The 23,297-nt window shown below is 43.3% G+C and overlaps 2 protein-coding genes and 1 long non-coding RNA gene across 3 annotated transcripts in view; 1 reads left to right on the top strand and 2 right to left on the bottom strand.

Moving 5' to 3' along the window:
- LOC134573755 (zinc finger protein 850-like) overlaps positions 1 to 23,297 on the top strand; it is a 788,930-nt gene that overhangs the window by 444,551 nt on the left and 321,082 nt on the right. The window lies entirely within an intron of this gene.
- On the bottom strand, positions 3,993 to 8,548 carry LOC134601792 (uncharacterized). Its single transcript, XR_010090413.1, has 2 exons — positions 7,888 to 8,548; positions 3,993 to 7,850 (listed from the first exon to the last, which is right to left on the bottom strand). It is a non-coding gene; the product is annotated as an uncharacterized LOC134601792 (long non-coding RNA).
- KPNA1 (karyopherin subunit alpha 1) overlaps positions 8,554 to 23,297 on the bottom strand; it is a 57,581-nt gene continuing 42,837 nt past the window's right edge. The window contains exons 11-14 of the mRNA XM_063446191.1: positions 20,988 to 21,113; positions 10,381 to 10,508; positions 9,293 to 9,471; positions 8,554 to 8,893 (exon numbers count right to left, since the gene is read on the bottom strand). Coding sequence (XP_063302261.1) covers positions 8,706 to 8,893; positions 9,293 to 9,471; positions 10,381 to 10,508; positions 20,988 to 21,113 — 621 coding nt within the window. The 3' untranslated portion in view covers positions 8,554 to 8,705. The remainder of the gene's footprint in view (positions 8,894 to 9,292; positions 9,472 to 10,380; positions 10,509 to 20,987; positions 21,114 to 23,297) is intronic.

Below are 23,297 nucleotides of genomic sequence, written 5' to 3'. Positions count from 1 at the left end.
ATTTAATCATTGTAATATAGTAAATCTATTTTGAAAGTATGTTATGTGGATGAAATTTAAGTGAAAAAAAAAATATATATAGTATATGTATGTGTTCATATAACTTGTGTTTTTTTTTTACTGGGATAATTTTGAAGTTGACAATGAAAATGTGTACCTGGTATGCTGCATGGGAGTGCGCACCGATTCTTATCACGCCTGAAACTCAGAAATCACACCGTTCAGAAATATGGGGACATTTGGGGGAATTGTCTTTGGCTGACTTTTGTCAGAATAGAATTTTTTTCTTTTTTTTAAACAAATTGTGATTAATTAGAAAAAAAAAGGCATTAAGGCCAAAATAATTGGGAGGAGGGGGGGAGCCAAGTTCGAGAATATTTACCTATTTTAAGGTGTGATTTTTTTATTTTTAAACTTACCACAATATGCTGTTTTATACATTTTATGTTTACTTGAAGAATGGGCCAGCTCTCCTTAAATGGACACTATAGTCACCAGAACAACTACAGCTTACTGCATTTGTTCTGGTGAGTAGAATCATTACCTTCAGGCTTTTTGCTGTAAACACGGTCTTTTCAGAGAAAATGCAGTGTTTACATTACAGCCTAGTGATAACTTCACTGGCCACTCCTCAGATGGCTTTTAGAGATCCTTCCTGGGTCATGGCTGCCTAAAATGCATCCAAACATTCAGTATCTCCTCCCTCTGCATGCAGACACTGAACTTTCCTCATAGAGATGCATTGATTCAATTCATCTCTATGAGGAGATGCTGATTGGCCAGGGCTGTGTTTGAATCATGCTGGCTCTGCCCCTGATCTGCCTCTTTGTCAGTCTCAGCCAATCCTATGGGGAAGCATTGTGATTGGATCAGCCTACCACTTCTGATGATGTCAGCAGACTGCTTGTTTTTCTGAGGCAAACAGCATGCAGAGCTACCGCTTCTGGCTTAAATACAGTAAGATTTTGCTATATTTATAGAGGCCTGAGGAGCCCAGGGGGGCTAGATGGTGGTTTTAACACTATAGAGTCAGTAATACATGTTTGTGTTCCTGACCCTATAGTGATCCTTTAATGTCAAATCTTGCACTTTTACTAGACGTTGTGCACAAGTCCTTTTCAACTAAAGGAATTAATACAATTCCTGTTAATCTGCACACTAACTAATTGATCCATCCGAGATTCATGCGTAGATTAAAATGAATTTGATTTGTTAATCCACCTCTGATGCTCACCTTAAAGACTTATCTAGGGCTGCATCATTCCTGTGGACTGCCCTTCCCCTCTCTTAGACCTTCACCCAATCTCAACTCCTTAAAAAAAAAAAAAAAAAAATATCTTTGAAAACTTACTTGTTCAGGAAAGTGTATTAAACTGTGAACAGCTTTCCCTCCCCGCACCCTGATTCTTCTCTTGGAACTGTCATCAAAACCAAACACTAATCCCTCAATGAATACTATCCTAGCAACCTAATTTTCTACCCTACCCTTACCTATTGGCCACATTACCCCACTCCCTCTAGCATGTACGCTCATTGAGCAGGGCCCTCAATCCCTCTGTTCCTGTGCATCCAACTTGTCTGGTTACAAATACTTGTCTGTTCGTCCACCTATTGTACAGTGCTACAAAGCCTGTTGGCGCTTCCTAAATAATAATAATAATAATACAGACAGAGAGAGGGGTGTAAGTGATTTAGTGGGTAGGATTAGTCAGTGACTCTTATTCTGCAAATTCCTACAGCTACAGGGCCCTAGGATCTGTGAGACTGACAATGAGCCTTCTTCCACCATGACCCATGCAGGTTATCCATCGACGCATATTAAAGGAAAACTGCCATGTTTATTACTGAAAATAAAAGGTTAAATGTCATGTAACCGTAGTATTAAAGAGACTCTCCAGTGCCAGGAAAACATACCCTTTTTATTGGCACTGCAGTGGCCCTCTCCCTCCCACGTTGCTGAAGGGGTTAAAACCCCTTCAGTGACTTACCTGAATCCAGCGCCGATGGTTCAAAGCTTTCCTATGGGAATTCCGGTGACGCTGGAGGTCCTCACATAGCGTGAGGACGTCCAGCGTCATTTAAAACACCTTTCATGTTTTAAGAACACAGAAGTCCCTCGAGTGGCTGTCTGATAGATGCACGTGTGGTAGTAGAAGTGAATGCACACAGGCCGAGCACCCCTGGAGCATCGAGGGGGGGAAAGGGAGCAGTATTTACTTGTCCATGTTTTACACAGCGCAGTCGTTGCTGCAGTAGTTTTTTTTTTTTCCACTAAAATCCACATTTAGCTTTTATTTTGATTATTAAATTATTTACAAAATGAATGCCAACAGTGGGTACAGGAAGGTCTGCTTGGAGGAAAGTTAATATACAGATGTTATTACTTTTAATAACAGGGTTATTTACTAAAAGAGGATTTCTAATCTAAGGAAAATAAGCTGAAATTAATGTATAGCTGATTTAGAGAATCTTTCCATTTCGGCCATTAGAAATTCACACTTTACTGAATAGCCCTGCAGGTGTCACTAACAGGAAACTCTGCGAGTTCTCCGGGGGCCGGCTTATCCCCTACACCTGTCTGCAGAGACACCCAGCAGTATTTATTTTAACTCTTTATTTACCCACATTCCATCACAGGAAGGAACGACTAGACGGGGTTATTTACTGAAGTGACAATTGATGAGAAGTGAATTTTAAATTTAAGGCCAAAATAGATGACTTGACATTTTTTCCCCTCTTCAGGTAATTTGCCTTTTGAAATTCTCTTTGAAAGTTAGTTTCCTTTTTTGGAAATGGAACACATTTATATCCAATCCCTTCACAAAGCATAGAGGTGGAAACTCAAGCCAGCAGTACCTGCCATGCAGGGTGGAATGGGGGTATATTAATGTAAAGCTCTGATCAGGGTGTACGCTTTCATTACAACTCACTCAAAGCATGTCACAGCCTTTAATGCTATTCGTTCCACCAAATCAGAGTATGAAAATGGGCAGGTCACGTCCGGGGACACACGGGAATCCTCATGTTACTCTGTTCAGTCGGTCATGGCTGCTCTAGACCTTGAGTGGCAGTGTGAGTGAGGGGTACCTGAACACTCCACTCAACCTGCACATTGAGTCAGAAACCTAGAGGTAAAATGACAGACTGGGCAGGAGAATATGAAGATCCTATGCCGCTGTCCTGGTTAGAATAAGAGGGGGGAGGTAGCAACGAGAGACACAGTGTGATGGACAGCTATAGGTACAATGGGATCAGTGTTGTAAGGACATAGGTGACAGGTGGTGAGGGGACAAGGAGAGATACACAGAGGTAATGGCAGGAAGAGACACAGAATGTGGTGATAGGGTGCAGTGACTTTTTAAAAATTCAGTGTGGGGTGGGAGAGTGCCGGCAGACAGTTTTGCCAAGGTGCCCGACCCCCTAGGTAGACCTTAGCTCCTCTTCCCTTCTCTGTAAACTCTCCCTATACTGACCGCCACGTGTAAAGGGCAGAGCTTATAACAATGATTTACAGGGAGCTAAGATGGAGGTGCCCACTTACAGGATAAAGCGATGGGGTTTTCTGCATTTCATATTTTTCAAATATGTTTTTGCCAATTACAGGGATAACTAAACATATTACAGTGTTATTGTGTTTCTTATTTAAAATAACAATTCTTTACAATGCACCCCCCCCCCCCCCCATTTTATTGAAGTAGTCTAAGTGAAGTGGTCCTGTAATATAAAACTTTTTTTGGCAAACAACAGCTCTGTTTTAAATATATCCCCAAATTTCCCAGAACCCACCCAAACTAACCCTTTACTTATTGCACAGTGTGTTTAATTTAGACGTTCTTATCCCATGCTCGGAAATAATAAAGACAAAATAAAGGCCATTTACTAGGGATATTGCCCTTAAAAAGTTCTCGTGTATATGGCAGTCTGCATGTCACCCTGCGTTATAATAACATTGACAAACCAATCAGAGTGCTTTTTAATAATCAGGAGAGACATTGATGGAACGGATTTTTATTCACTCGAATAGCTGAATTTGCAATCACTGCCCGGGAGCAGAATATTTCAAGGCTGCTTTCCTTGGCATCTAAGTCATCGCTAGAAATGTTTTATGTGCTTTGAAGTCAAATAAAACGTTTTCTTTTTCCTCTTGAAAATAAAGTCACATTTACATCCAAAGTTACCTGTTTAATGGTTACTTGTCATGGGAATTAAATGCTTTTTTTTTTTTTTTCCTCGAGAAAAAGATTAAATTGTACCCCACTTACCTTCGTGCCTAGATTCTCTTTACAACTAAATAAAGTACAGATTAAACCTGGCACTAGTGGGGTAACAGTGGTGTGGACAGGGATTCGAATTCTTGTTACAAGCCAGCATTAACTCTTTGTAGGTATCACAGCTGAGAAATCTATTTGGATTCCATATTAATGTAAGCCAATAGAACAGAGAGGGGCCGATTTATGCAGGCAAGGGATTATAGGAGTTTTACATTTAAATGCATGTGGCAAGTTTGAAGAAAAAGTTATTTTAGGATTTACTTCATGTTTGCCACTAATGCAATACTGAGTGCTACTTGTCATGACGACTAACTTGCCCGTCAGATGCTACAAATGCCATAGTAGGTGCATCTCAATTTCCTGGGCTCTGGAAAAAGACAGTTTTAATATCCAGGTAAGAAGATAAGAGGGTAAAGGTTTACCGATAATTACAGGTAGCAGTTATTGTTGGGATTATGCACAGAAGAAAAAATGATTAGGATTTATACACACGTAATCATTATACATTAAGATACAGCTATAACATAATCGGGTTTACAGAGGATATCTGTAAATGTTAAACCTCTCTGTGATAAAGCTGTGACACACGAAGGGTGGAATTATTCCCTCGGAGAACAGAACAGCCATGTTTAAAGGATTTACAAAGGCAACAGGCAACAACCAAATCAATTTAAATCCTAGAAATTGCACTGCTTCCTTCTATCGTTTTTATTACTAGAACTCTTATTATAATCAAGGTGTCAGAACTAACAATGAAACTAATGTAAATCTTTCTATTGAACATTAGTGCTTTATGATATAAGTAATGGTATTAAAAACAAAAAAAACCCAAAAAAAAACAACCAAACAAAAAAAATAATAACTTTATACTATACGGATCTTGACAACATGTAGCAGGTTTGTGAATCCCAATTAGATTTGGCTATGAATAAAATGTATACCTCAAAACATTTGTTGAGTATAACTTTACCGACCCAGAACTCCCATAATCCCTTCCTAGCTATCGTCTGACAGAGAATCATGGGAGGTAGCGCAGGAGAGTTTCAGATGGACAATACCTGCTCTACAGCCCCTCTGGGAGGCAATCAGCAGCATGGGATCCAGCCTAGAGAGCCAATTGGAATATGATTTGTACAGAACTGATCCAGCTGCATATTTCGACTTAAAACGTTAAAGCAGCTAGCGATAGGATCTCAAGCGGACAGCGACCCATTCTAGAACAAGGTATAATAGGGCCCAGTCGTTCCATCTATGGGAAAACGGCTCACACATTGAAAATAAAACAGCACATTTTACTCTTGCGTGCTGTGGCAGCCAGCGGACATAGGCTTTAAATCACACTGAAATACAGTGATGTCAGGATTACCAGCAACTGCTTTATGCATTTGTGCAAAAGGTTATGTACCACAGATTACAGGTTTAGCAGTGTAACTTTGGAAGGTTTTATGTCCAACTGAACATCTGTCCCAAAACAAAAAATTAAAATTAAAAGTTCTAAGTTACCCACTGAAAGAATGTAGGTACAGTCCAAAAGAGCGTAAAAGTGCAGTCAAAGAAAGGATTGCTCATGTCTGAATGTTCCTTTGTTCTCACCGTAGTGCAGAGTTCAGGGCTCAGGAGAATATTAAGTCTGACGGATTTCTCTGCCGTTGTAATGCGCTTGGCCTTTTTTAGGTTTTTGGCTCCTGATACTGTGTTTCTCAAGTGTAGCAGGTAAAATACAAAATACATGGAAGGATAAACATTGTGTAGGTTTCCAAAAAAAAAAAAAAAAAAAAACACAAGCAAAGTCTGTGGCACAACAAAATTAAATAAATGAAAGTGAAGGTTCCTTGGCAGGGCTTGGGAAATACCACTGAGCGAGCGATTCCATGAACTCCTTTAGTCTTGTGGCCTGCACAGAGTGCCTTATTGCTATGCTGCTAATTACGTTGCATTAAAAGCTGCACATTTCGCTCGGCTCATGTTGGAAGGGGGATCAGTGAATTTAAAGGGATTTACCAAGGGTTTGCTCAGCATGTATTGGTTCTCATAGAGTGACCATTACTTGGGCAGGGAAGGGGTTAAGGTCCACGGGAACTGATGCGAGTATGTAAATGCCACCGAGAACGTAGCAATAATTATAAATTAAAAAAAATGACTTCCAGGAAGTCAATAGGTTTCCGTGAAATACAATGCAACCAAAGTGGTGGTACCGTTAATATGATGCGCTGCTCTGTCAGTGTGAGCTTAAAATACGCCACAGGCCACCAGAGAAACAGCAATGCCCAAAACAGATGAAAGGACTTGCTGCTCCCCCGGCTTTCTAAACCTGTCCAGCCACGGAAATCAGAGTACACTCTCTGCTGATTACAGCAGCTATAGTGACCCTCTGTAACCCAGATAGTTAGAGAACACTTCCCATGACCCTCATCCAGCATAAAAGCTAAATGAACATCACGAAAAACTGAGTTTACCATCACCTACATACATTCACAACTAATGTAATATTCTGGGCCACTTCTGATCATATGGCCAACTAGAACAGAACCATGGGAGTAGTACTGGTGCAAGACTCATTTAACAGCTATTCGGACAGTAAATAAAAGTATTGTAATTGTTTTAGCATACTATACTGGCATCAGAACATTTCAATTAAATGGACTGAAGCCTGCTGTCTGGAAAAAAGTCCAACTAAAAGGTACCAGTCAATGAGGCGTTTCTCATTAGACAGCTAAAGACAGATGTAGGGCCAAACCTAATGACTGTATTTTGTGCTTTAATGTAATTAACTCACACAGACAGTCAGCGTCGGTATGAAAGGGAGATAAATTTACACTGTATGATTATAAAGCCTTTTTTTTTCTCTCTTAGCCTCTTAACCAATCAATGAAGCATTTTGTGTTGCCATGTGTTCCACTGGTATACCCATGTGTGACTCAGCTCATATGGCCAGGTCACTGCCCTGTCACCCATTACCTGGCAACGAGAGAAGGAGAACGTCAACATTAAGAAATAATGCAATAATTTACACAGCAAAAAATGCTGCATTAAACAAAATAAAATATATATGCATATATATATCTATCTATATAAACTAACCTACATTGGGTTTCTTTGTAAACCTGATGGATGGAGAAAAGGTAAAGACTTTGCCTGTGGGGACCCCAAAAATCAGGACCTGAAAACCCAAAAAATGGTTTCCATGTTATGCAGAGAATTATTAAAACTGATCACATCTGTGTTTGTTTTTGTTTTTTGTATTTTTGTTGTTGTTGTTTTGGAGGTCACGTTGGCCCCATGGGAATATTGGGGATGGGAGTGTATCTTTTTTTTTTTCCTTTTTCTTGTTTTTTAAAGTAAAGAGTCACTAGAAAAGTCCTCAACAGGAATCCAATATCCGTCGCGTGTCTCTGATCAACGTCAGTCTGTGGTATCGTGGGGTCAAAGGGCAGAGAGACGCAATCATCTGGAATTATTTCAAGTCAGCAGAACTTCCTGATCGTTAAACATTCTGTGGATTGAGATGGTCACAATTTAAATTGCAAGAAAGTTTTCGATTTCTTCCCACTGAAGGCTTTAGGTGCAGAAGATCGTTAGCTTATTTAAAAAAAAAGATTATTTTTTTTTTCTTTACTTCACAAAATTTTCACTTAACATTTGTTTTTTCTTTCAGTTGCTCAGGCTTACGTGCCCCTTTCGATGATTGAAATATTTCCAAGAAAAAGGGGGAATGGGGACTCTTGCACTAATACCAGTGTTTGCCAAATGACCTGTACAAGTCCCAACCTCAAGTCTCCATGAAATTGTAGTGGCCCTGGGGCCGTCGTATTGCCCGTCAGTATAGTCTTGTGTGCAGTTAGTCTGTTTTCACTGAAGTTGCTTCGCCCGTGCGTCCTTGTAAGTACATATTCAAGTCAGATGCGAAATGAAGATATGTAAAAGCACAGCAGGATGGGTAACACCAAACTGTAGTGGTGCAGAAAGAGGCTTGTGGTCAGTGCCCTCTTTTCTAGTAGTGACCAGGACAAGAGGTCCTCTGCTGCCAGCAATGGGCTGAATGTGCTATATGTCAAGAACATAAACAAAATAAAAAAAGAAAAGCAAAAAGGAAAGGGGGGGGGGGGGGGGGGGAGAGAAGAAACAAATAGACTGACAGAGAGATGCTTCAACTGAAAATAAAGCATGGATGCTGCAGTCAGAGCAATGCGCTGTGCTCTTGCCCAAAACTCGCAGGGTTAAATCACAGAAGCATGTGACCGCAAAGACAGTAAATAAAATAGCTGACAAAAAAAGGGGGGGGGAGAAAAGTGAAAGATTGAAGGAGCGGGGGAAAAAAAAAAAAGAGAGGGAAGAGCAGCATAGGAAATGGAGAGAGAGATACTGTGCACACAGCAAACAGGTGAAAGAACATGAAAGGACTAAGCTGGTTGCATGCTGGGCCGGTGGGGGCTGTTAGAGCTGGAATCCCTCCATGGGAGCTTCTCGCTGCTGAAAGATGTACTGCTGCTGGCTCAGGTCCACCTGCGGAGCAATGCTGCTGTCCTCATCCTCAGTGCCAAAATAATGCTCTATCAGGTCAAAGGCCTTCTGGTAAATCTCCTGGTTCTCATGGCTCTGCAGGAACTCGATCTTGTCAAGACCTGAAAAAGTCAGTAACAAGAGAACGTTACACACCAAAAAATGGAGCAGCATAAAGGAAGCTATATCATTCGGAAACAATACAACAACCTCACACCCTACAAAAACTATAAACATTACAAGAGATTTACATGACAAGCAACGATGGACAACTAAAGATGACAAACGCAAAACTGACAGTTACGTAAAAATCCAGACTGACATGAGACGGATACTGCAGGGTAACGCGCGTTGGGGCAGGGACCATTTCATGTAGTCGGGTGTTAATATAACAGGGTAGGATGAAAGAATGAGTTACATATAACATGACAGACATTAGAAGGATCACATGTTGCCGTGTAACACGTTGCACAAGGAAAGGCTGAGCAGAGTGTAATACACATCGTTGTAAGTGCACTTACCATATGCCTCCTCAATGAGAGCACAGTAAGGGTTTATTCCAGTCCCATTCCTCTTGGCTTCCTGTTCTCCCAGCCGCAGGATATTTTCCAAGCCGTTAAGAGCTACCTGGACGATCTTGGAGTCCATGACAGTGAGGAGGTCACACAGTGGTTTAATGCAACCCAAATCCACCAGATACCTACAGGTAGAGAAAAACTCCACGTTGTATAACTCTATTTAATCTTTTCAAACACCACGTAAGAAATGCTCCACAATAGCTACTTTATCAGCTCCTGTTATTCCATTCAGACTGAGCTGGGATACAATGGGGATTTCTCAGGAAATAAATCTTCTAAAAGCATTAATCATAATATGGATAATAAGCGGACAGCACTAAAGGCATTGCTTGGTTACAGCCAGTTCATTAAATCTCTCAATGGCGGGAGCTCACATCACTGACCTAGCACTGACAGAGGCTCTAATGCACTCAGTGCGCTACCTAAACTAGAAGAGAAGGGTGCAGAAGTAGAAACTCAGAAAAAAACCATAAAAATAACAGCTAATACATGATGTATTTTGCCAGAACCGAGCAAAGCAAAACAACCAAGGGTAGCACTTAAAAAGTAACAAAAAAACAAAAACAAAGAAAGAGAGCACAAAAATATCTATTAAGTTACAAACACATGAAAACAGAATACTCAAATCTGAGCATGTCAAGTGAAGCCAATACAAATCCCATGAGGTGGTTTAAATCCAGACCCCCTGACGGAGCCGTTAGCGATACTCTCTGAGGATTGGCAGAGCCGGCATAGAATACAAAAAAGGTTTGGAGATGGCTAAAGTTTTGCTTTTTGTATTACTAGTCTTGAAGGCTCCATTCATATGGTGAAACATTTGCACTTTACTGGATTTTACAAATGACAAATTTTAATTCCGTATTTTGGCAAAATTATTTCATTTGTTGGTTATTTACAGAACACACTAAATATCTTGCTTTACAGTGTTAACGCTTGATCATTTTATACTGTAAATCCTGCAGATTTAGATCAGTACTGGCCAAAGAATGAGTTTTGTTTTAAATTACAAGTTATAATTTTTGCTTTCGTACTTGATCTGTTCGGCGGAGCCTCCAGATGTGGCGTTTGTGATGGCCCAGGCTGCTTCCTTCCTTGTCCTGAACTCGGCTGTTTGCAGAATGCTTATAAGGGCAGGGAAAATATCTGCATCTATTACAGTCTGAGATATAAAAGAGAGACATTGCAGGAGCAGTTAGTGTTATCCATTGCATTACCCCCTCTCCTCCCACCCAGTGAAGGTGGTATATATCATCTTGGGGGGAGTAAGGGGACTTTTCCTGTGTGAAGAATACAGGACGGTATTTAAACCTGAACTTGTAATCCAGAGTCTGTAGAAAGCCTTCAGCTTGTTGGAATTAGTACCTTGCTACATTGATACTGGCTAGACTAATTGTTTGTTGGCTCTTCATGTTAGATTTGACGTTTGTGTGTTTAGTTATGGATAGATGTGTTTCATACAATATTCACTTTGTAATGATACATTTTAAATTTGTCTGACGGCTGTAATGTTAAGGCAAAGCATGCATAAAGTATTAACAAAAGGATGCAAATATAGATAATCAGTATTAAAATAGATGAAATAAAAGAAAAATGTATATTGAAAACATTGTGGAATTTAAACATTTGCAACACTATAAGGAGGGTGTTTAGGAAGAAAGATTTCGTATTCTCTTCCATTCACACAGATCTGTGTTCAAAAATAAATCCTAAATGTTTTCACAGACCTAGTATCATTGAAGTGGCACGGTTCCCCCCTACCAGGGCCGATACAATTAGATACTTCATATATACATACTCTCTATGAAATACTAATTTTGACGGTGTTGGAATTTTACTTAAGTTCCAAACCATTTAAACGTTATAAAGAGACAAAGTAGGGAATACTTAGGGACTTTCTTAGATTCAGGGCGGAGTCTAAGAGTCGATTGGCTTGGTCAATGGAAGATCCTGCGGTCTCGAATATTGCTCCATAGATCTCAATGCTGTACTCTCACACATGCACAAGAGTACAGCAGTGACGCCGGCTCCCAAGAGGACCACGCCCAATCGAGACGGCCACATCCACAAGTAACAGGTTCCGGTAAGTATTTCCTACCTTTTCAACAATATATATATATATATACACAGTACCTTGCACTCTGGCTTCAAAGTTCCATAGCCGGGTGCATTACAAGGATAATCCTAATGAAAGTCCCCAAGAAGGACTGAAACGTTGATGCTGTTTTAAATGCTACGATAAAAGTTATTTTTTATGGAAGTCTGTGAGTGCAGCCAACTACTTTAAATATTATATATGTAGAAAGGCCATTAGGCCTGAATTTGTGGGAGGAGTAAGTCCGCTACTTAAACTCCCAGCCCCTACTCACCTCTGCCGATCCAGTTGATTGTCTATCTCCATAGCAACCAGCACTTCCGGTCCGAGCTTCCAGCCAAACAGCTCCAGTCTCCAGCAGTAGAGGTGTCCAGCTGAATCCTCCGTCCGTTCTGCAGCCCTGCCACCCGTCTTCTCCCCGGTCGCGGTACCTGGCTTCCGGTCACGAGACCGGCACGCTCACGTAAGTTAGTGAGGGAAATAGCGTTTGGCTATTAGTAAGCAGTTATTTATTCCCACGCCTACGTGCTTATTAAACTATGTTTAAAGTTCATCAATCAATTAAATTCCTCCAGACACCAAATTAAATTGGCAGAATTCTTCAACTCCACGCCAACCTTGTATAAACACTACAAACATATATTAACTAATAACACAATCTTCTAGGGTTATACTGGTAAAACCCTACATTTTCATTTTAATTTACTACATTTTCTCCTTAGGTTACGCAGTCATTAATTTTAGCCTCTGTTACATTTCTTTGGCTCCACAGATTGCCTCGTTTTCTTGTATTTCTGCATAAAGTTAGCAAATTCACGTTCTTGTATTTACAAACCCTGGTAGGGGAGGCGGAGCCTGACAGCGTACGAGAGCAGTCGCCATTCTCCCGAGCTCCGACAAAAGAGAGCAATACCTTGCAAAAATCAAATACACCGAACCCCACCTAACCACAAAAGTACCAGAAAACAACAGGGTACGTCCCGCTGAACCCGTGGATGCCGTTCTTCCAACCCGCGGCAAGAAAAACCCGCAGCCGCGGCTCCAAGGCCTACCGCGCGGGAAACCTCCAACTCGAGGCAGACTGGGCTCCCCGGATGTGGAGCAACCTTGGCCTAACAGACCCGAACACACCCATAACGGAGGAGATGGGTCGGAAGTCCCAGAAACAACCTACAAACACTCCCCAGACTCACCGTGACATTGGCCAGATGCTGCGAACGCCAGGGCCAAACACAGCCCAGAATCAACAGGTGGATGGAGGGGAATCTTACCACGAACAAACCCCAGCAGAAACCAGGAAAACTACCCCATACAGGGCAGAAGACACAGCCCCAGCAACAAAGAGGGACATACAGGACATGCTAACTAACCTTCAAAGAAACCTCCGACAAATGTGGGAAGCTGACCTGGCAGTACTGAAAACAGAGGTACAAACACTAAATGCTCGCACCGAAACGAATGAGACAGATATACTTACCCTCAGACAGGGCCTAAAAGCACTAAACGACCAGATGCATCAGATACAAGTCCACCAAGCCAACCTCACTAACCAAGTCAGCATAATAGACGACAGGGGCAGAAGGAAAAACATCAAGCTCAGAGGAGTCTCAGAGACAGTACCCTTAGAGGAACTACTACACTTCATTAGAAGGCTGGTGTCTTCCCTCATCCCAACGCGACAGGCTAAACACTTTACCTTTGATGGGGTTTACAGGATAACTAAATCCCCACAAGCCCCCACCGCAGCACCACGGGACATCATCCTCCGTTGCCACTCGCTAACGGACAAAATGGGCCTACTAGCTGCCCTTAAAGGGAAAACCCCGTACAAATTTGAAACCAGCACCATATCAGTCTTTCAGGACTTGAGCAGATCTACGCTGTTATGGAGAAAGGGAATGCAGCCAGTCACGAAACTCCTCCAAACAGCAGGACTAATATACAGATGGTCAACACCCAGAACGCTGCTGGTCACGAAAGACGGGAATACATACAAGGCGTCAGACCCTGCAGACAGCCCTGCCTTACTGACAGCACTGGGCCTCACTCCACAGGGACTACCCGCTCCAGAAACACCGAGCACTCGCCCACACAGCATAGAAGACACCCCTAATCTCACGGACAGAGAAGAAGAAGGAGGCCAAGCAACCTGAACTCACAAAACGCGCATGTTGTTTACGTTAATGTTTTACCTATGTTTTAAGGTTCGATTATACATAACCACACACACACACACACACACTCTTTATGTCAGGCTCACACCATGAAGCGGCAGCTCCGCGATCCGACTACACAACTCCCTCCTCCTCCTCCCCCCCCCCTAGTGCCCCAGGGTCAAGGGACACAGCCAACCATGGAGCGCTACACCCCACACCGGGAACCAGACAAACAGGGGACACATAACCAACGCACATAGCCACAATAGGCGAACCCCAAGAACTAAATAGACACCCACGCTCCGAACCACAACCCATCCCCATATAGAAGATGGCCTTTTAGCTAGGCAGAAAAACATCCTGAATCAATCCTACACATAGGGGGACGTGGAAGACTCTACCGTCACAACACGATGAGGGTATGCTAGACCACTACGATAGGACAAACAAGTTAAATTACCCCAGTTTTCCCCCTCCTGTCCCTACAATAGGCAACTCCGAGACACAGAGATAAGGGACACCAGACGTAAAGAGGGAACTATACACCCACCAGCATACAAGGTGACCCAACACGTAGAATGCCAGGTAGTGGGACAAATGTCCTAAAAGCTTCAAGCCCAAAACAGTCACCACACCCCCATAATGGTCATAACGGTGATGAATCACCGTATCGCAATTTCTCGCCTAGCAACTGTCAGTACTTTCGTAGGCACCTCGTTATAACCCACCAGGCCACTATACAAAAAAAATGTGCATTTAATGTTATAGCCAAACCACTGTATGGACATGCTTGTTACACCAACTTAACCTTATGCAGTCGTGGCATAAACAGAAATGTCTATCACTGTTGTTGCACTGAAAATAAAGAATAAAAAAAAAAAAAAAAACCCAGGTATAGTATTAACTCACTTTGGTTCCAACTATGTCTATGCCTCAAAACAACATGCACTCTAAACTTGTCACAGTATAAATTGGTTATTTAAAACACACTGTCACAGCCTTCGCTAATTATAAAATATTCAATGGGTTTAATCCATAGCTCCAGATTTATTCTAGGCCTCCTCCGGTTTCTACGTCAAAAAAACAGTTACGCTCATCCAGATACCTGTACAACAAATCAAGGTATTGTTCTCTGATCATTACGGGACCTTTCATACAAGACCTAACGCGGTCTCGATTACGATTAGCTTACGGTCCCACACCCTTTATGTTTTAAAATCTTTACATTTTTTCTACTTAGGCCTACGGTCATACTGCCATCAGGCAAGAAACTACCCAACCTACCTAACCTGGTACTCAGCCACACTACCAGGTACTTACATTCTTACTCGTTTACGGCATTCGCTACCACAAGGCCTCAATCAGCCTCTCCCTATAACGTAAACTCATCCCAGTCTTAGACTAACCATCCAGATCCCTCACTTCAGGATCTCATGTTGCACTCCTAACAGCCAACATCAGTCTTAACCCTTAGGCTTCTTCTAAGAGAGAAGCAGCAGCCAAGACAGCCTACGTTAAAAAACAATCGAAGGTTCCAGTTCCCGGTTATAACCCCTTCATGGTTAGTATCCACACATCACACCAGAATTACCATTCAACCCATAAGTATACAAGTGAACTGGCTTACAGGGTCTAGGCTCCGGCCCTAGCTCACCCAAGTAAAAAATCCGGTCCCGCAAGGCCATCTCCCACCTCAACACGGAGGTACGGCCCCACGCCCAAATCATAGTTATACGCCTCGCTCGCCCTTCTACAGGGCTGTAGTCAGGGCCTCACCTGTCACGGCCACACGTTTTGATTCTCTTTACAGTCACCGAGAGGCCAACACCCCGCCAAGTTTTTCGCTTCGGCACTAGCATTACAGTCCAGTTCATCTAAAATAACCCCCTCATATCCCTCCCGGTTCCCCTACTCCCCGTCTAATATCTCATTCACTAATTCATTTTAGAATGTCTCAAGAACCAGCCCCCATCGAAGAGTTGCCCGAAGAGATCCCGTGTACGCCCATCAGACCAGAGTCTCCATGCAAATCTCTCACCCCCTCAACTCCCACGTCCTTGAGAGCATGGACTATTCCTAAAATTACGGACGAACTTAGGCTCAGGGGAATCCCCTTTCCAGCTACGGTTAGAAAGGCGGAACTCTACAGACTGCTGACCTACCAAGCCCCTGAGCCTAGGCCAGGCACTAGCTCTCAAGGACAGCCACCAAGTGCTGGCACGGCCACCCAGGATACCCTAGCAGGAATTTTGGCCAACCTACAAACTTTGAACAGCAGGCTGTCTAAGGTGGAGAGCGCCATCGCCTCCCCAGGCCTCCCAGCCACCACCCTGGCAGTCCCTGCTGCACCACCATGCCCCCCTATACTCCCCTCTCCAGCACCAGCCACAGCTATATCTCCTTTCGAGTCACCAGCCCACTCCGTCCCAGACTCCATCAGGAAAGAAATCCTAAACGGGAAGGACGTGTGTCTGGTGTCTCTGCTTATAGCATCCCAAGACATACTGGAAAACAGGGCATACAATTACGGGGACATCTCAGTGGTGCTCAAGACTAGAGACCCTAGGCTTAACAAAAAACTATCCATCCCTCAGTTCGTAATTGCCTTCGGGATATACTGTGACGTCATCTGCACGGTGTATCCCCACAGAAGAGAGGAGTTAGACCTCTACCTCCACAAGGTGGTGGATTTAGGCATCAAGTACGGGGGCTCCTCTTTTTACGACTATCATAAGTCAGTATCAGCGAAGGCGGCGACCCATCTGAAACAGTTTAATGTCAGAATTAACTGGTGTCAGATGGATACAGAACTATTCTGTCACCACTTCGCTGGTCTCAGGCCCCCATCTTGCGCCGTATGTAACTCTACATCCCATACGGCGGACTTATGTCCTCCGAAGCCGATCCTACCACCTCCATTCCCACATCAGCGGGTGGTCAACGTGATAAACTGGGTAGGCCCATCTCCTTTCTAGGTAAAGCTCAGTGTGCAATAATTTCAACGCAGGCTCCTGCAGTTTCAGTGCCTGTAGATTGTTGCACATCTGCTCCATATGCTTTAGGGCACATACCAAGACCATGTGCCCGGCCAGGTTGTCCCCTAACAAATGACTAACCGACATTAATGTCGACAACCTGTTTTTTTTTTAACTAAGGACACACCCTAGCAGGCATTTGGTGGAATATCTGACCACTGGGTTCACACAGGGTTTTCTCACGGGTATTGTAGCCATCCCCACAGGCACACTGGAATGTCCCAATCTATTGTCAGCATGCCAAGATCCAGTTTCAACAGACACTCTCCTTTCCTCTGAAATTGCCAACGGTTTCATGATCGGCCCCTTCACCTCCTCCCCGTTTTCCTCCTGGCGCACTCACCCCATTGGTGTCGCAGTACACAAATATTCTAATAAAAAACGTCTAATTATTGATTTATTGGCACCGCACTCCTCTTTTGTTCCCAGCATTAACACACTCATACCCGCAGATGAATTCTCACTTCAGTACGTAACTATTGACGACGCCATACAATCCATTATCTCAACTGGTAGTCACCCCTGGCTCAGCAAAACGGACATCACAAATGCTTTTAAATTACTACCCATGCACCCCTCACTCTGGCAGAAAAGTACTACTTCTCCACACGACTCACTTTCGGTTCTCGAAGCAGCCCCAAACTGTTCGATATCTTCGCTGAGACGCTATGCTAGCTGCTTCTGAACGTCCTCGGTTGTCACTCTGTTATGCATTACTTAGACGACTTCTTAGTGATAGAGCCAGGGGCACAAACACCCACCGCTATCAGCAGCACTACAGCACTTTTTTCCACACTTGGTGTACCATTATCTCCACAACTAAATTAACCTTTTTGGGGATAGAGCTGGACTCTGTTACCCTCCGAGCTAGCCTTCCCCACGACAAACTGATCCGCTTGAGAGGGGAGATAGACATGTTCCTGCGGAATGATGTTTGCACCCGAAGGGAATTCAGTCCCTTCTGGGATCCCTTAACTTCACCATGCGCATCATCCTGCAGGGAAGGTCTTTTATATCCAGGCTTCTTTGCCTGCTCCACGGTGTACCTGACTCCTGCCCAGTTTCATTGGACCCCCACGCCAAGGCTGATTTAGCTATGTGGGGGAAGTTTTTGGCAGATTGGAACGGTATCTCCATGTTTATCCCCCCTCTCTCCATTTCTTCACCCATCATTCACACAGACGCTGCAGCCAACACTAGTTTCGCAGCCATCTTTGGGAACCACTGGTTCAGGGGTCACTGGCCCGCTGAGACGGATACATTGCCCTATTCGAAATTTATCCCATTGTGGCGGCCGCACACACCTGGGGTCATCTCTGGTCCGGCAAGGCAGTAAAATGCTATTCTGATAACTCGGCGGCTTGCGAAATCATTAACAAGGGGCGCTCATCGTCCCTGACCATCATGCGGCTGATTCGCAAGCTGACCTGGCTGGCAGCAACCGTCCAGTTTTACTTAGTTTGTTTTCACATCCCGGGTATCCACAACACTGCTGCTGATGCTCTTTCTCGCTCTCAATTCCAGGTATTCTTCCAGGCACTCCCTACGGCTCACCACCAGCCATCCAGGACACCACGTTTTCACAAACTAATCCTGGATTGAGCACACTAATGCACCACGCTAGGACTCTCACTCACCAAGCACTATCTCCTAACACAGCTATCTCATACAATAGGGCACTTACCATTTTTTAAAAATTCATAGAATTCGGTTTACAAGGCGACTTTTCTACACAAACCATGGTGGCTTTTGCCTCTTTCTGCCACTTACATCTTATACTTTCTCACAACACCATTAAACTTTACCTCACCGGGGTTCAGCACCATAGCATCACCAATTTTCCTAACAACACCCCCTTCTTGTCATCATATTTCATTAAAAAGGTCTTGAAATTGGGCCTCATCGGAACAGCATCGGCCCAAGACAACCTACCCAAGGCAACCAAGAACTGGCATCAATGGAACCCACAGACAGCGGCGGTGTTCGAGCCCCGGACCTCAGCGGCAGCGCCCTCTAACCGCGCCACCACCTAGAGGCAATGGAACTCACTCCACACCGGGCATCTGCCGGGAACCGGACCTTGCGGCTGAGGTGCCCCAGGAATGGACTGGCTCCCCCCACATGCATAAGAGTGCCTAGGACACGGGAGAAAATCACCCCAAGGGACAACAACTTTGCGGATGGGAAGGGACGGGGGGAGGCAAAAGCCTACCACGAAGGACTGTGACCCTTAACTACTGTCACTTCAGAACTGCTACCCGTTATTAGAAGTTTCTGTTATTTTATTGTTTATTTTCTCTACTTTAATAATTACAGCATCTGTTAGGCGTTAGGCAAGGCATATACATTATCCCCTAGAGACAGAACCAGCTATCGCACCACCAGGTCCTCACCTACAGCAAAACTCGGACACTCACTGCGCTTCCACGGCCCACAGACCAGCGAGGCATCTCTCGCACGTTTTACCGGCCCCCAGACAGGCCATACACATGACTGAGGAGACACAGTCTTATATCCTCCTTTACTTATATTTGTCTTTAGTTTACGCTCTAACGCTGACCACACCACTGAATCTACTGATTCACGGTGCTTCCGCTACAGCCCAAACAGGCAGGCACTGAGACGTCACCCCAACGGTCATAATCATCAACTTCTACACACCCGACTACCACAGACCGCTTTGTAATTAACGACCGTACCGGTAGTATCTCAGACCTAAGCCTGCACATACTGACGATAACCTCCACTCTACCACACGAGCGCCTTAAGCAAAAAACCTCACACATATTACCTTCATGCAGTTTGTTTTGCACCTGTAATCGTAACAACACACTGCATTTCAAAGCAGACTAGAATTTCGGAATATATTGATTATGTCCTGTTTATATATGCTTTAGTTAATGCATGCACATGCAAAAAAAAGCAAAACTCCCTCATTCTGCATACTTGGCGACTGTGAAATATATGCGTATTGTAACCTATTCTATAGTAAAGCTACGTCAACTAATTTGCACCTGTAATCGCAACAACACACTGCATTTCAAAGCGGACTAGAATTTCGGAATATGTTGTTTATGTCTTGTTTATATATGCTTTAGTTAATGCATGCACATGCAAAAAAAAACAAAAATCCCTCATTCTGCATACTTGGCGACTGTGAAATATATGCGTATTGTAACCTATTCTATGCTAATGATATGTCAACCAATGTAACTCGTATACCTGTCATATTTGCAGAATGATAAAAAATAAAGAATTTAAAAAAAAAAAAAAGTGGTCTTGAAAGGTATATTAAAGGTTTCGGTTCCACTCACCACCACTAGACCACCTATAGATGGGCCTATCTTTAGATCACTTAGCAATCTCCTTGACGAATCCCCGTTCGATCCCAACACAAACCTGGTGATCAAATCTGCTATTTATCTTGCTTTCTACGGTTTTCTCAGACCCAGAAAGTTCACCGTTATTTGTCAAGGAGAGATCAAGCACAGCCTAAAAGCCTCACACCTCACAAAGGTAGAAGATCATTACGTACTTACGCTCTCCCATCAGCTAAAACTAATCACTCACAACACCCCACCATCATTCCTCTCTTTCCTACCGATAACGCCTGGTGTCCGGTCAAGGCGCTAGACCACCTACGGTCAACCCATCATGCGCAATTACCAGACTCTGCGCTCTTATTACTACAAGGGCACCCGCTTACCACGGCTAAATTTGCGGCACACGCCAGAACACTACTACCCAAATTAGGTTACAATCCGGCTTCATTCTCCGGGCACTCCTTCCTCATAGGACCCGCTTCATCAGCCTCTAGCACAAACACCCCAGTACACATCCATATACCATACATATATACCACGGCCAGAAAAAGAGCTTCGTCAAGCTTTCAGGAGCTTGGTTATGTAAAAAAGGCAATAAAGTTTGTATTTTCTCGAACTTCTCTTTTGCCCTCTTTTATTTACAGGCCCACTCGTATGTTGGTTTCGGCACACCACAACCAACTTTGCCTTTTCAGATACTATCCATTACGTATTAAATTCCGAGCACAAATATATATATATCTATATCTCGAGATCTATCCATCGAGAGAGAGAGTGGTAAAAAAAAACATTAAAATGAAATACATGTATAAAATATTAGAGAGTAGTTTGTCTTACGCTTGCCAACAGAAATGCCCCTCCATGTAAAACCAGATTCACATGAATCCTTACTCCCATAGGTTTATGTTTAACTGGTGCATGGGTTTAGTAATTAGCAGAGCACTAGCATTGGTACACGGGAGCAATGCCAGCTCTAGAGACTGAATAAAGCAGTATAAAGCTGTCTGGCAGTGAAGTGAATGGATAAATTACCTGGATCTGGACCCTGTTCCCTGCTGTGATATTCGATATCGTCCAGCAAGCCTCCTTTTTGATGGATTCTTTGGGACTGCTTAGCAGGTGAAGCAGACTCTGCAGAGCTGAGCAATTCAGGATGACCTGGGAATCATTAACCACAATTCAATACAAAATACACCTTCCTTCTAATACCCATTCACTCACACACACGCACACACTCACTCTCTACCCCCTGCCTCACATGTCCACTACCCCTAGCTAATGTCCTGACATTCACACACTATGGAATATATCAGTACTGGCCACTACTCCTGGCTAATGTCCTGACATTCACACACTATGGAATATATCAGTACTGTCCACTACTCCTGGCTAATGTCCTGACATTCACACACTATGGAATATATCAGTACTGGCCACTACTCCTGGCTAATGTCCTGACATTCACACACTATGGAATATAACAGTAATGTCCACTACTTCTGGCTAATGTCCTGACATTCACACACTATGGAACATATCAGTACTGCCCACTACTCCTGGCTAATGTCCTGACATTCACACACTATGGAATATATCAGTACTGACCACTACTCCTGGCTAATGTCCTGACATTCACACACTATGGAATATATCAGTACTGTCCACTACTCCTGGCTAATGTCCTGACATTCACACACTATGGAATATATCAGTACTGTCCACTACTCCTGGCTAATGTCCTGACATTCACACACTATGGAATATATCAGTACTGTCCACTACTCCTGGCTAATGTCCTGACATTCACACACTATGGAATATATCAGTACTGTCCACTACTCCTGGCTAATGTCCTGACATTCACACACTATGGAATATATCAGTACTGGCCACTACTCCTGGCTAATGTCCTGACATTCACACACTATGGAATATATCAGTACTGTCCACTACTCCTGGCTAATGTCCTGACATTCACACACTATGGAATATATCAGTACTGTCCACTACTCCTGGCTAATGTCCTGACATTCACACACTATGGAATATAACAGTACTGGCCACTACTCCTGGCTAATGTCCTGACATTCACACACTATGGAATATATCAGTACTGACCACTACTCCTGGCTAATGTCCTGACATTCACACACTATGGAATATATCAGTACTGTCCACTACTCCTGGCTAATGTCCTGACATTCACACACTATGGAATATATCAGTACTGTCCACTACTCCTGGCTAATGTCCTGACATTCACACACTATGGAATATATCAGTACTGTCCACTACTCCTGGCTAATGTCCTGACATTCACACACTATGGAATATAACAGTACTGTCCACTACTCCTGGCTAATGTCCTGACATTCACACACTATGGAATATAACAGTACTGTCCACTACTCCTGGCTAATGTCCTGACATTCACACACTATGGAATATATCAGTACTGGCCACTACTCCTGGCTAATGTCCTGAAATTCACACACTATGGAATATATCAGTACTGGCCACTACTCCTGGCTAATGTCCTGACATTCACACACTATGGAATATATCAGTACTGTCCACTACTCCTGGCTAATGTCCTGACATTCACACACTATGGAATATATCAGTACTGGCCACTACTCCTGGCTAATGTCCTGACATTCACACACTATGGAATATAACAGTAATGTCCACTACTTCTGGCTAATGTCCTGACATTCACACACTATGGAACATATCAGTACTGCCCACTACTCCTGGCTAATGTCCTGACATTCACACACTATGGAATATATCAGTACTGACCACTACTCCTGGCTAATGTCCTGACATTCACACACTATGGAATATATCAGTACTGTCCACTACTCCTGGCTAATGTCCTGACATTCACACACTATGGAATATATCAGTACTGTCCACTACTCCTGGCTAATGTCCTGACATTCACACACTATGGAATATATCAGTACTGTCCACTACTCCTGGCTAATGTCCTGACATTCACACACTATGGAATATATCAGTACTGTCCACTACTCCTGGCTAATGTCCTGACATTCACACACTATGGAATATATCAGTACTGTCCACTACTCCTGGCTAATGTCCTGACATTCACACACTATGGAATATATCAGTACTGTCCACTACTCCTGGCTAATGTCCTGACATTCACACACTATGGAATATATCAGTACTGTCCACTACTCCTGGCTAATGTCCTGACATTCACACACTATGGAATATAACAGTACTGGCCACTACTCCTGGCTAATGTCCTGACATTCACACACTATGGAATATATCAGTACTGAACACTACTCCTGGCTAATGTCCTGACAT

This window comes from Pelobates fuscus, chromosome 1 (assembly GCF_036172605.1).
Source record: "Pelobates fuscus isolate aPelFus1 chromosome 1, aPelFus1.pri, whole genome shotgun sequence".
NCBI lineage: Eukaryota > Metazoa > Chordata > Amphibia > Anura > Pelobatidae > Pelobates > Pelobates fuscus.
Note: the sequence above shows the minus strand (reverse complement) of the source record. Positions and strands in the feature narration are given on the sequence as shown.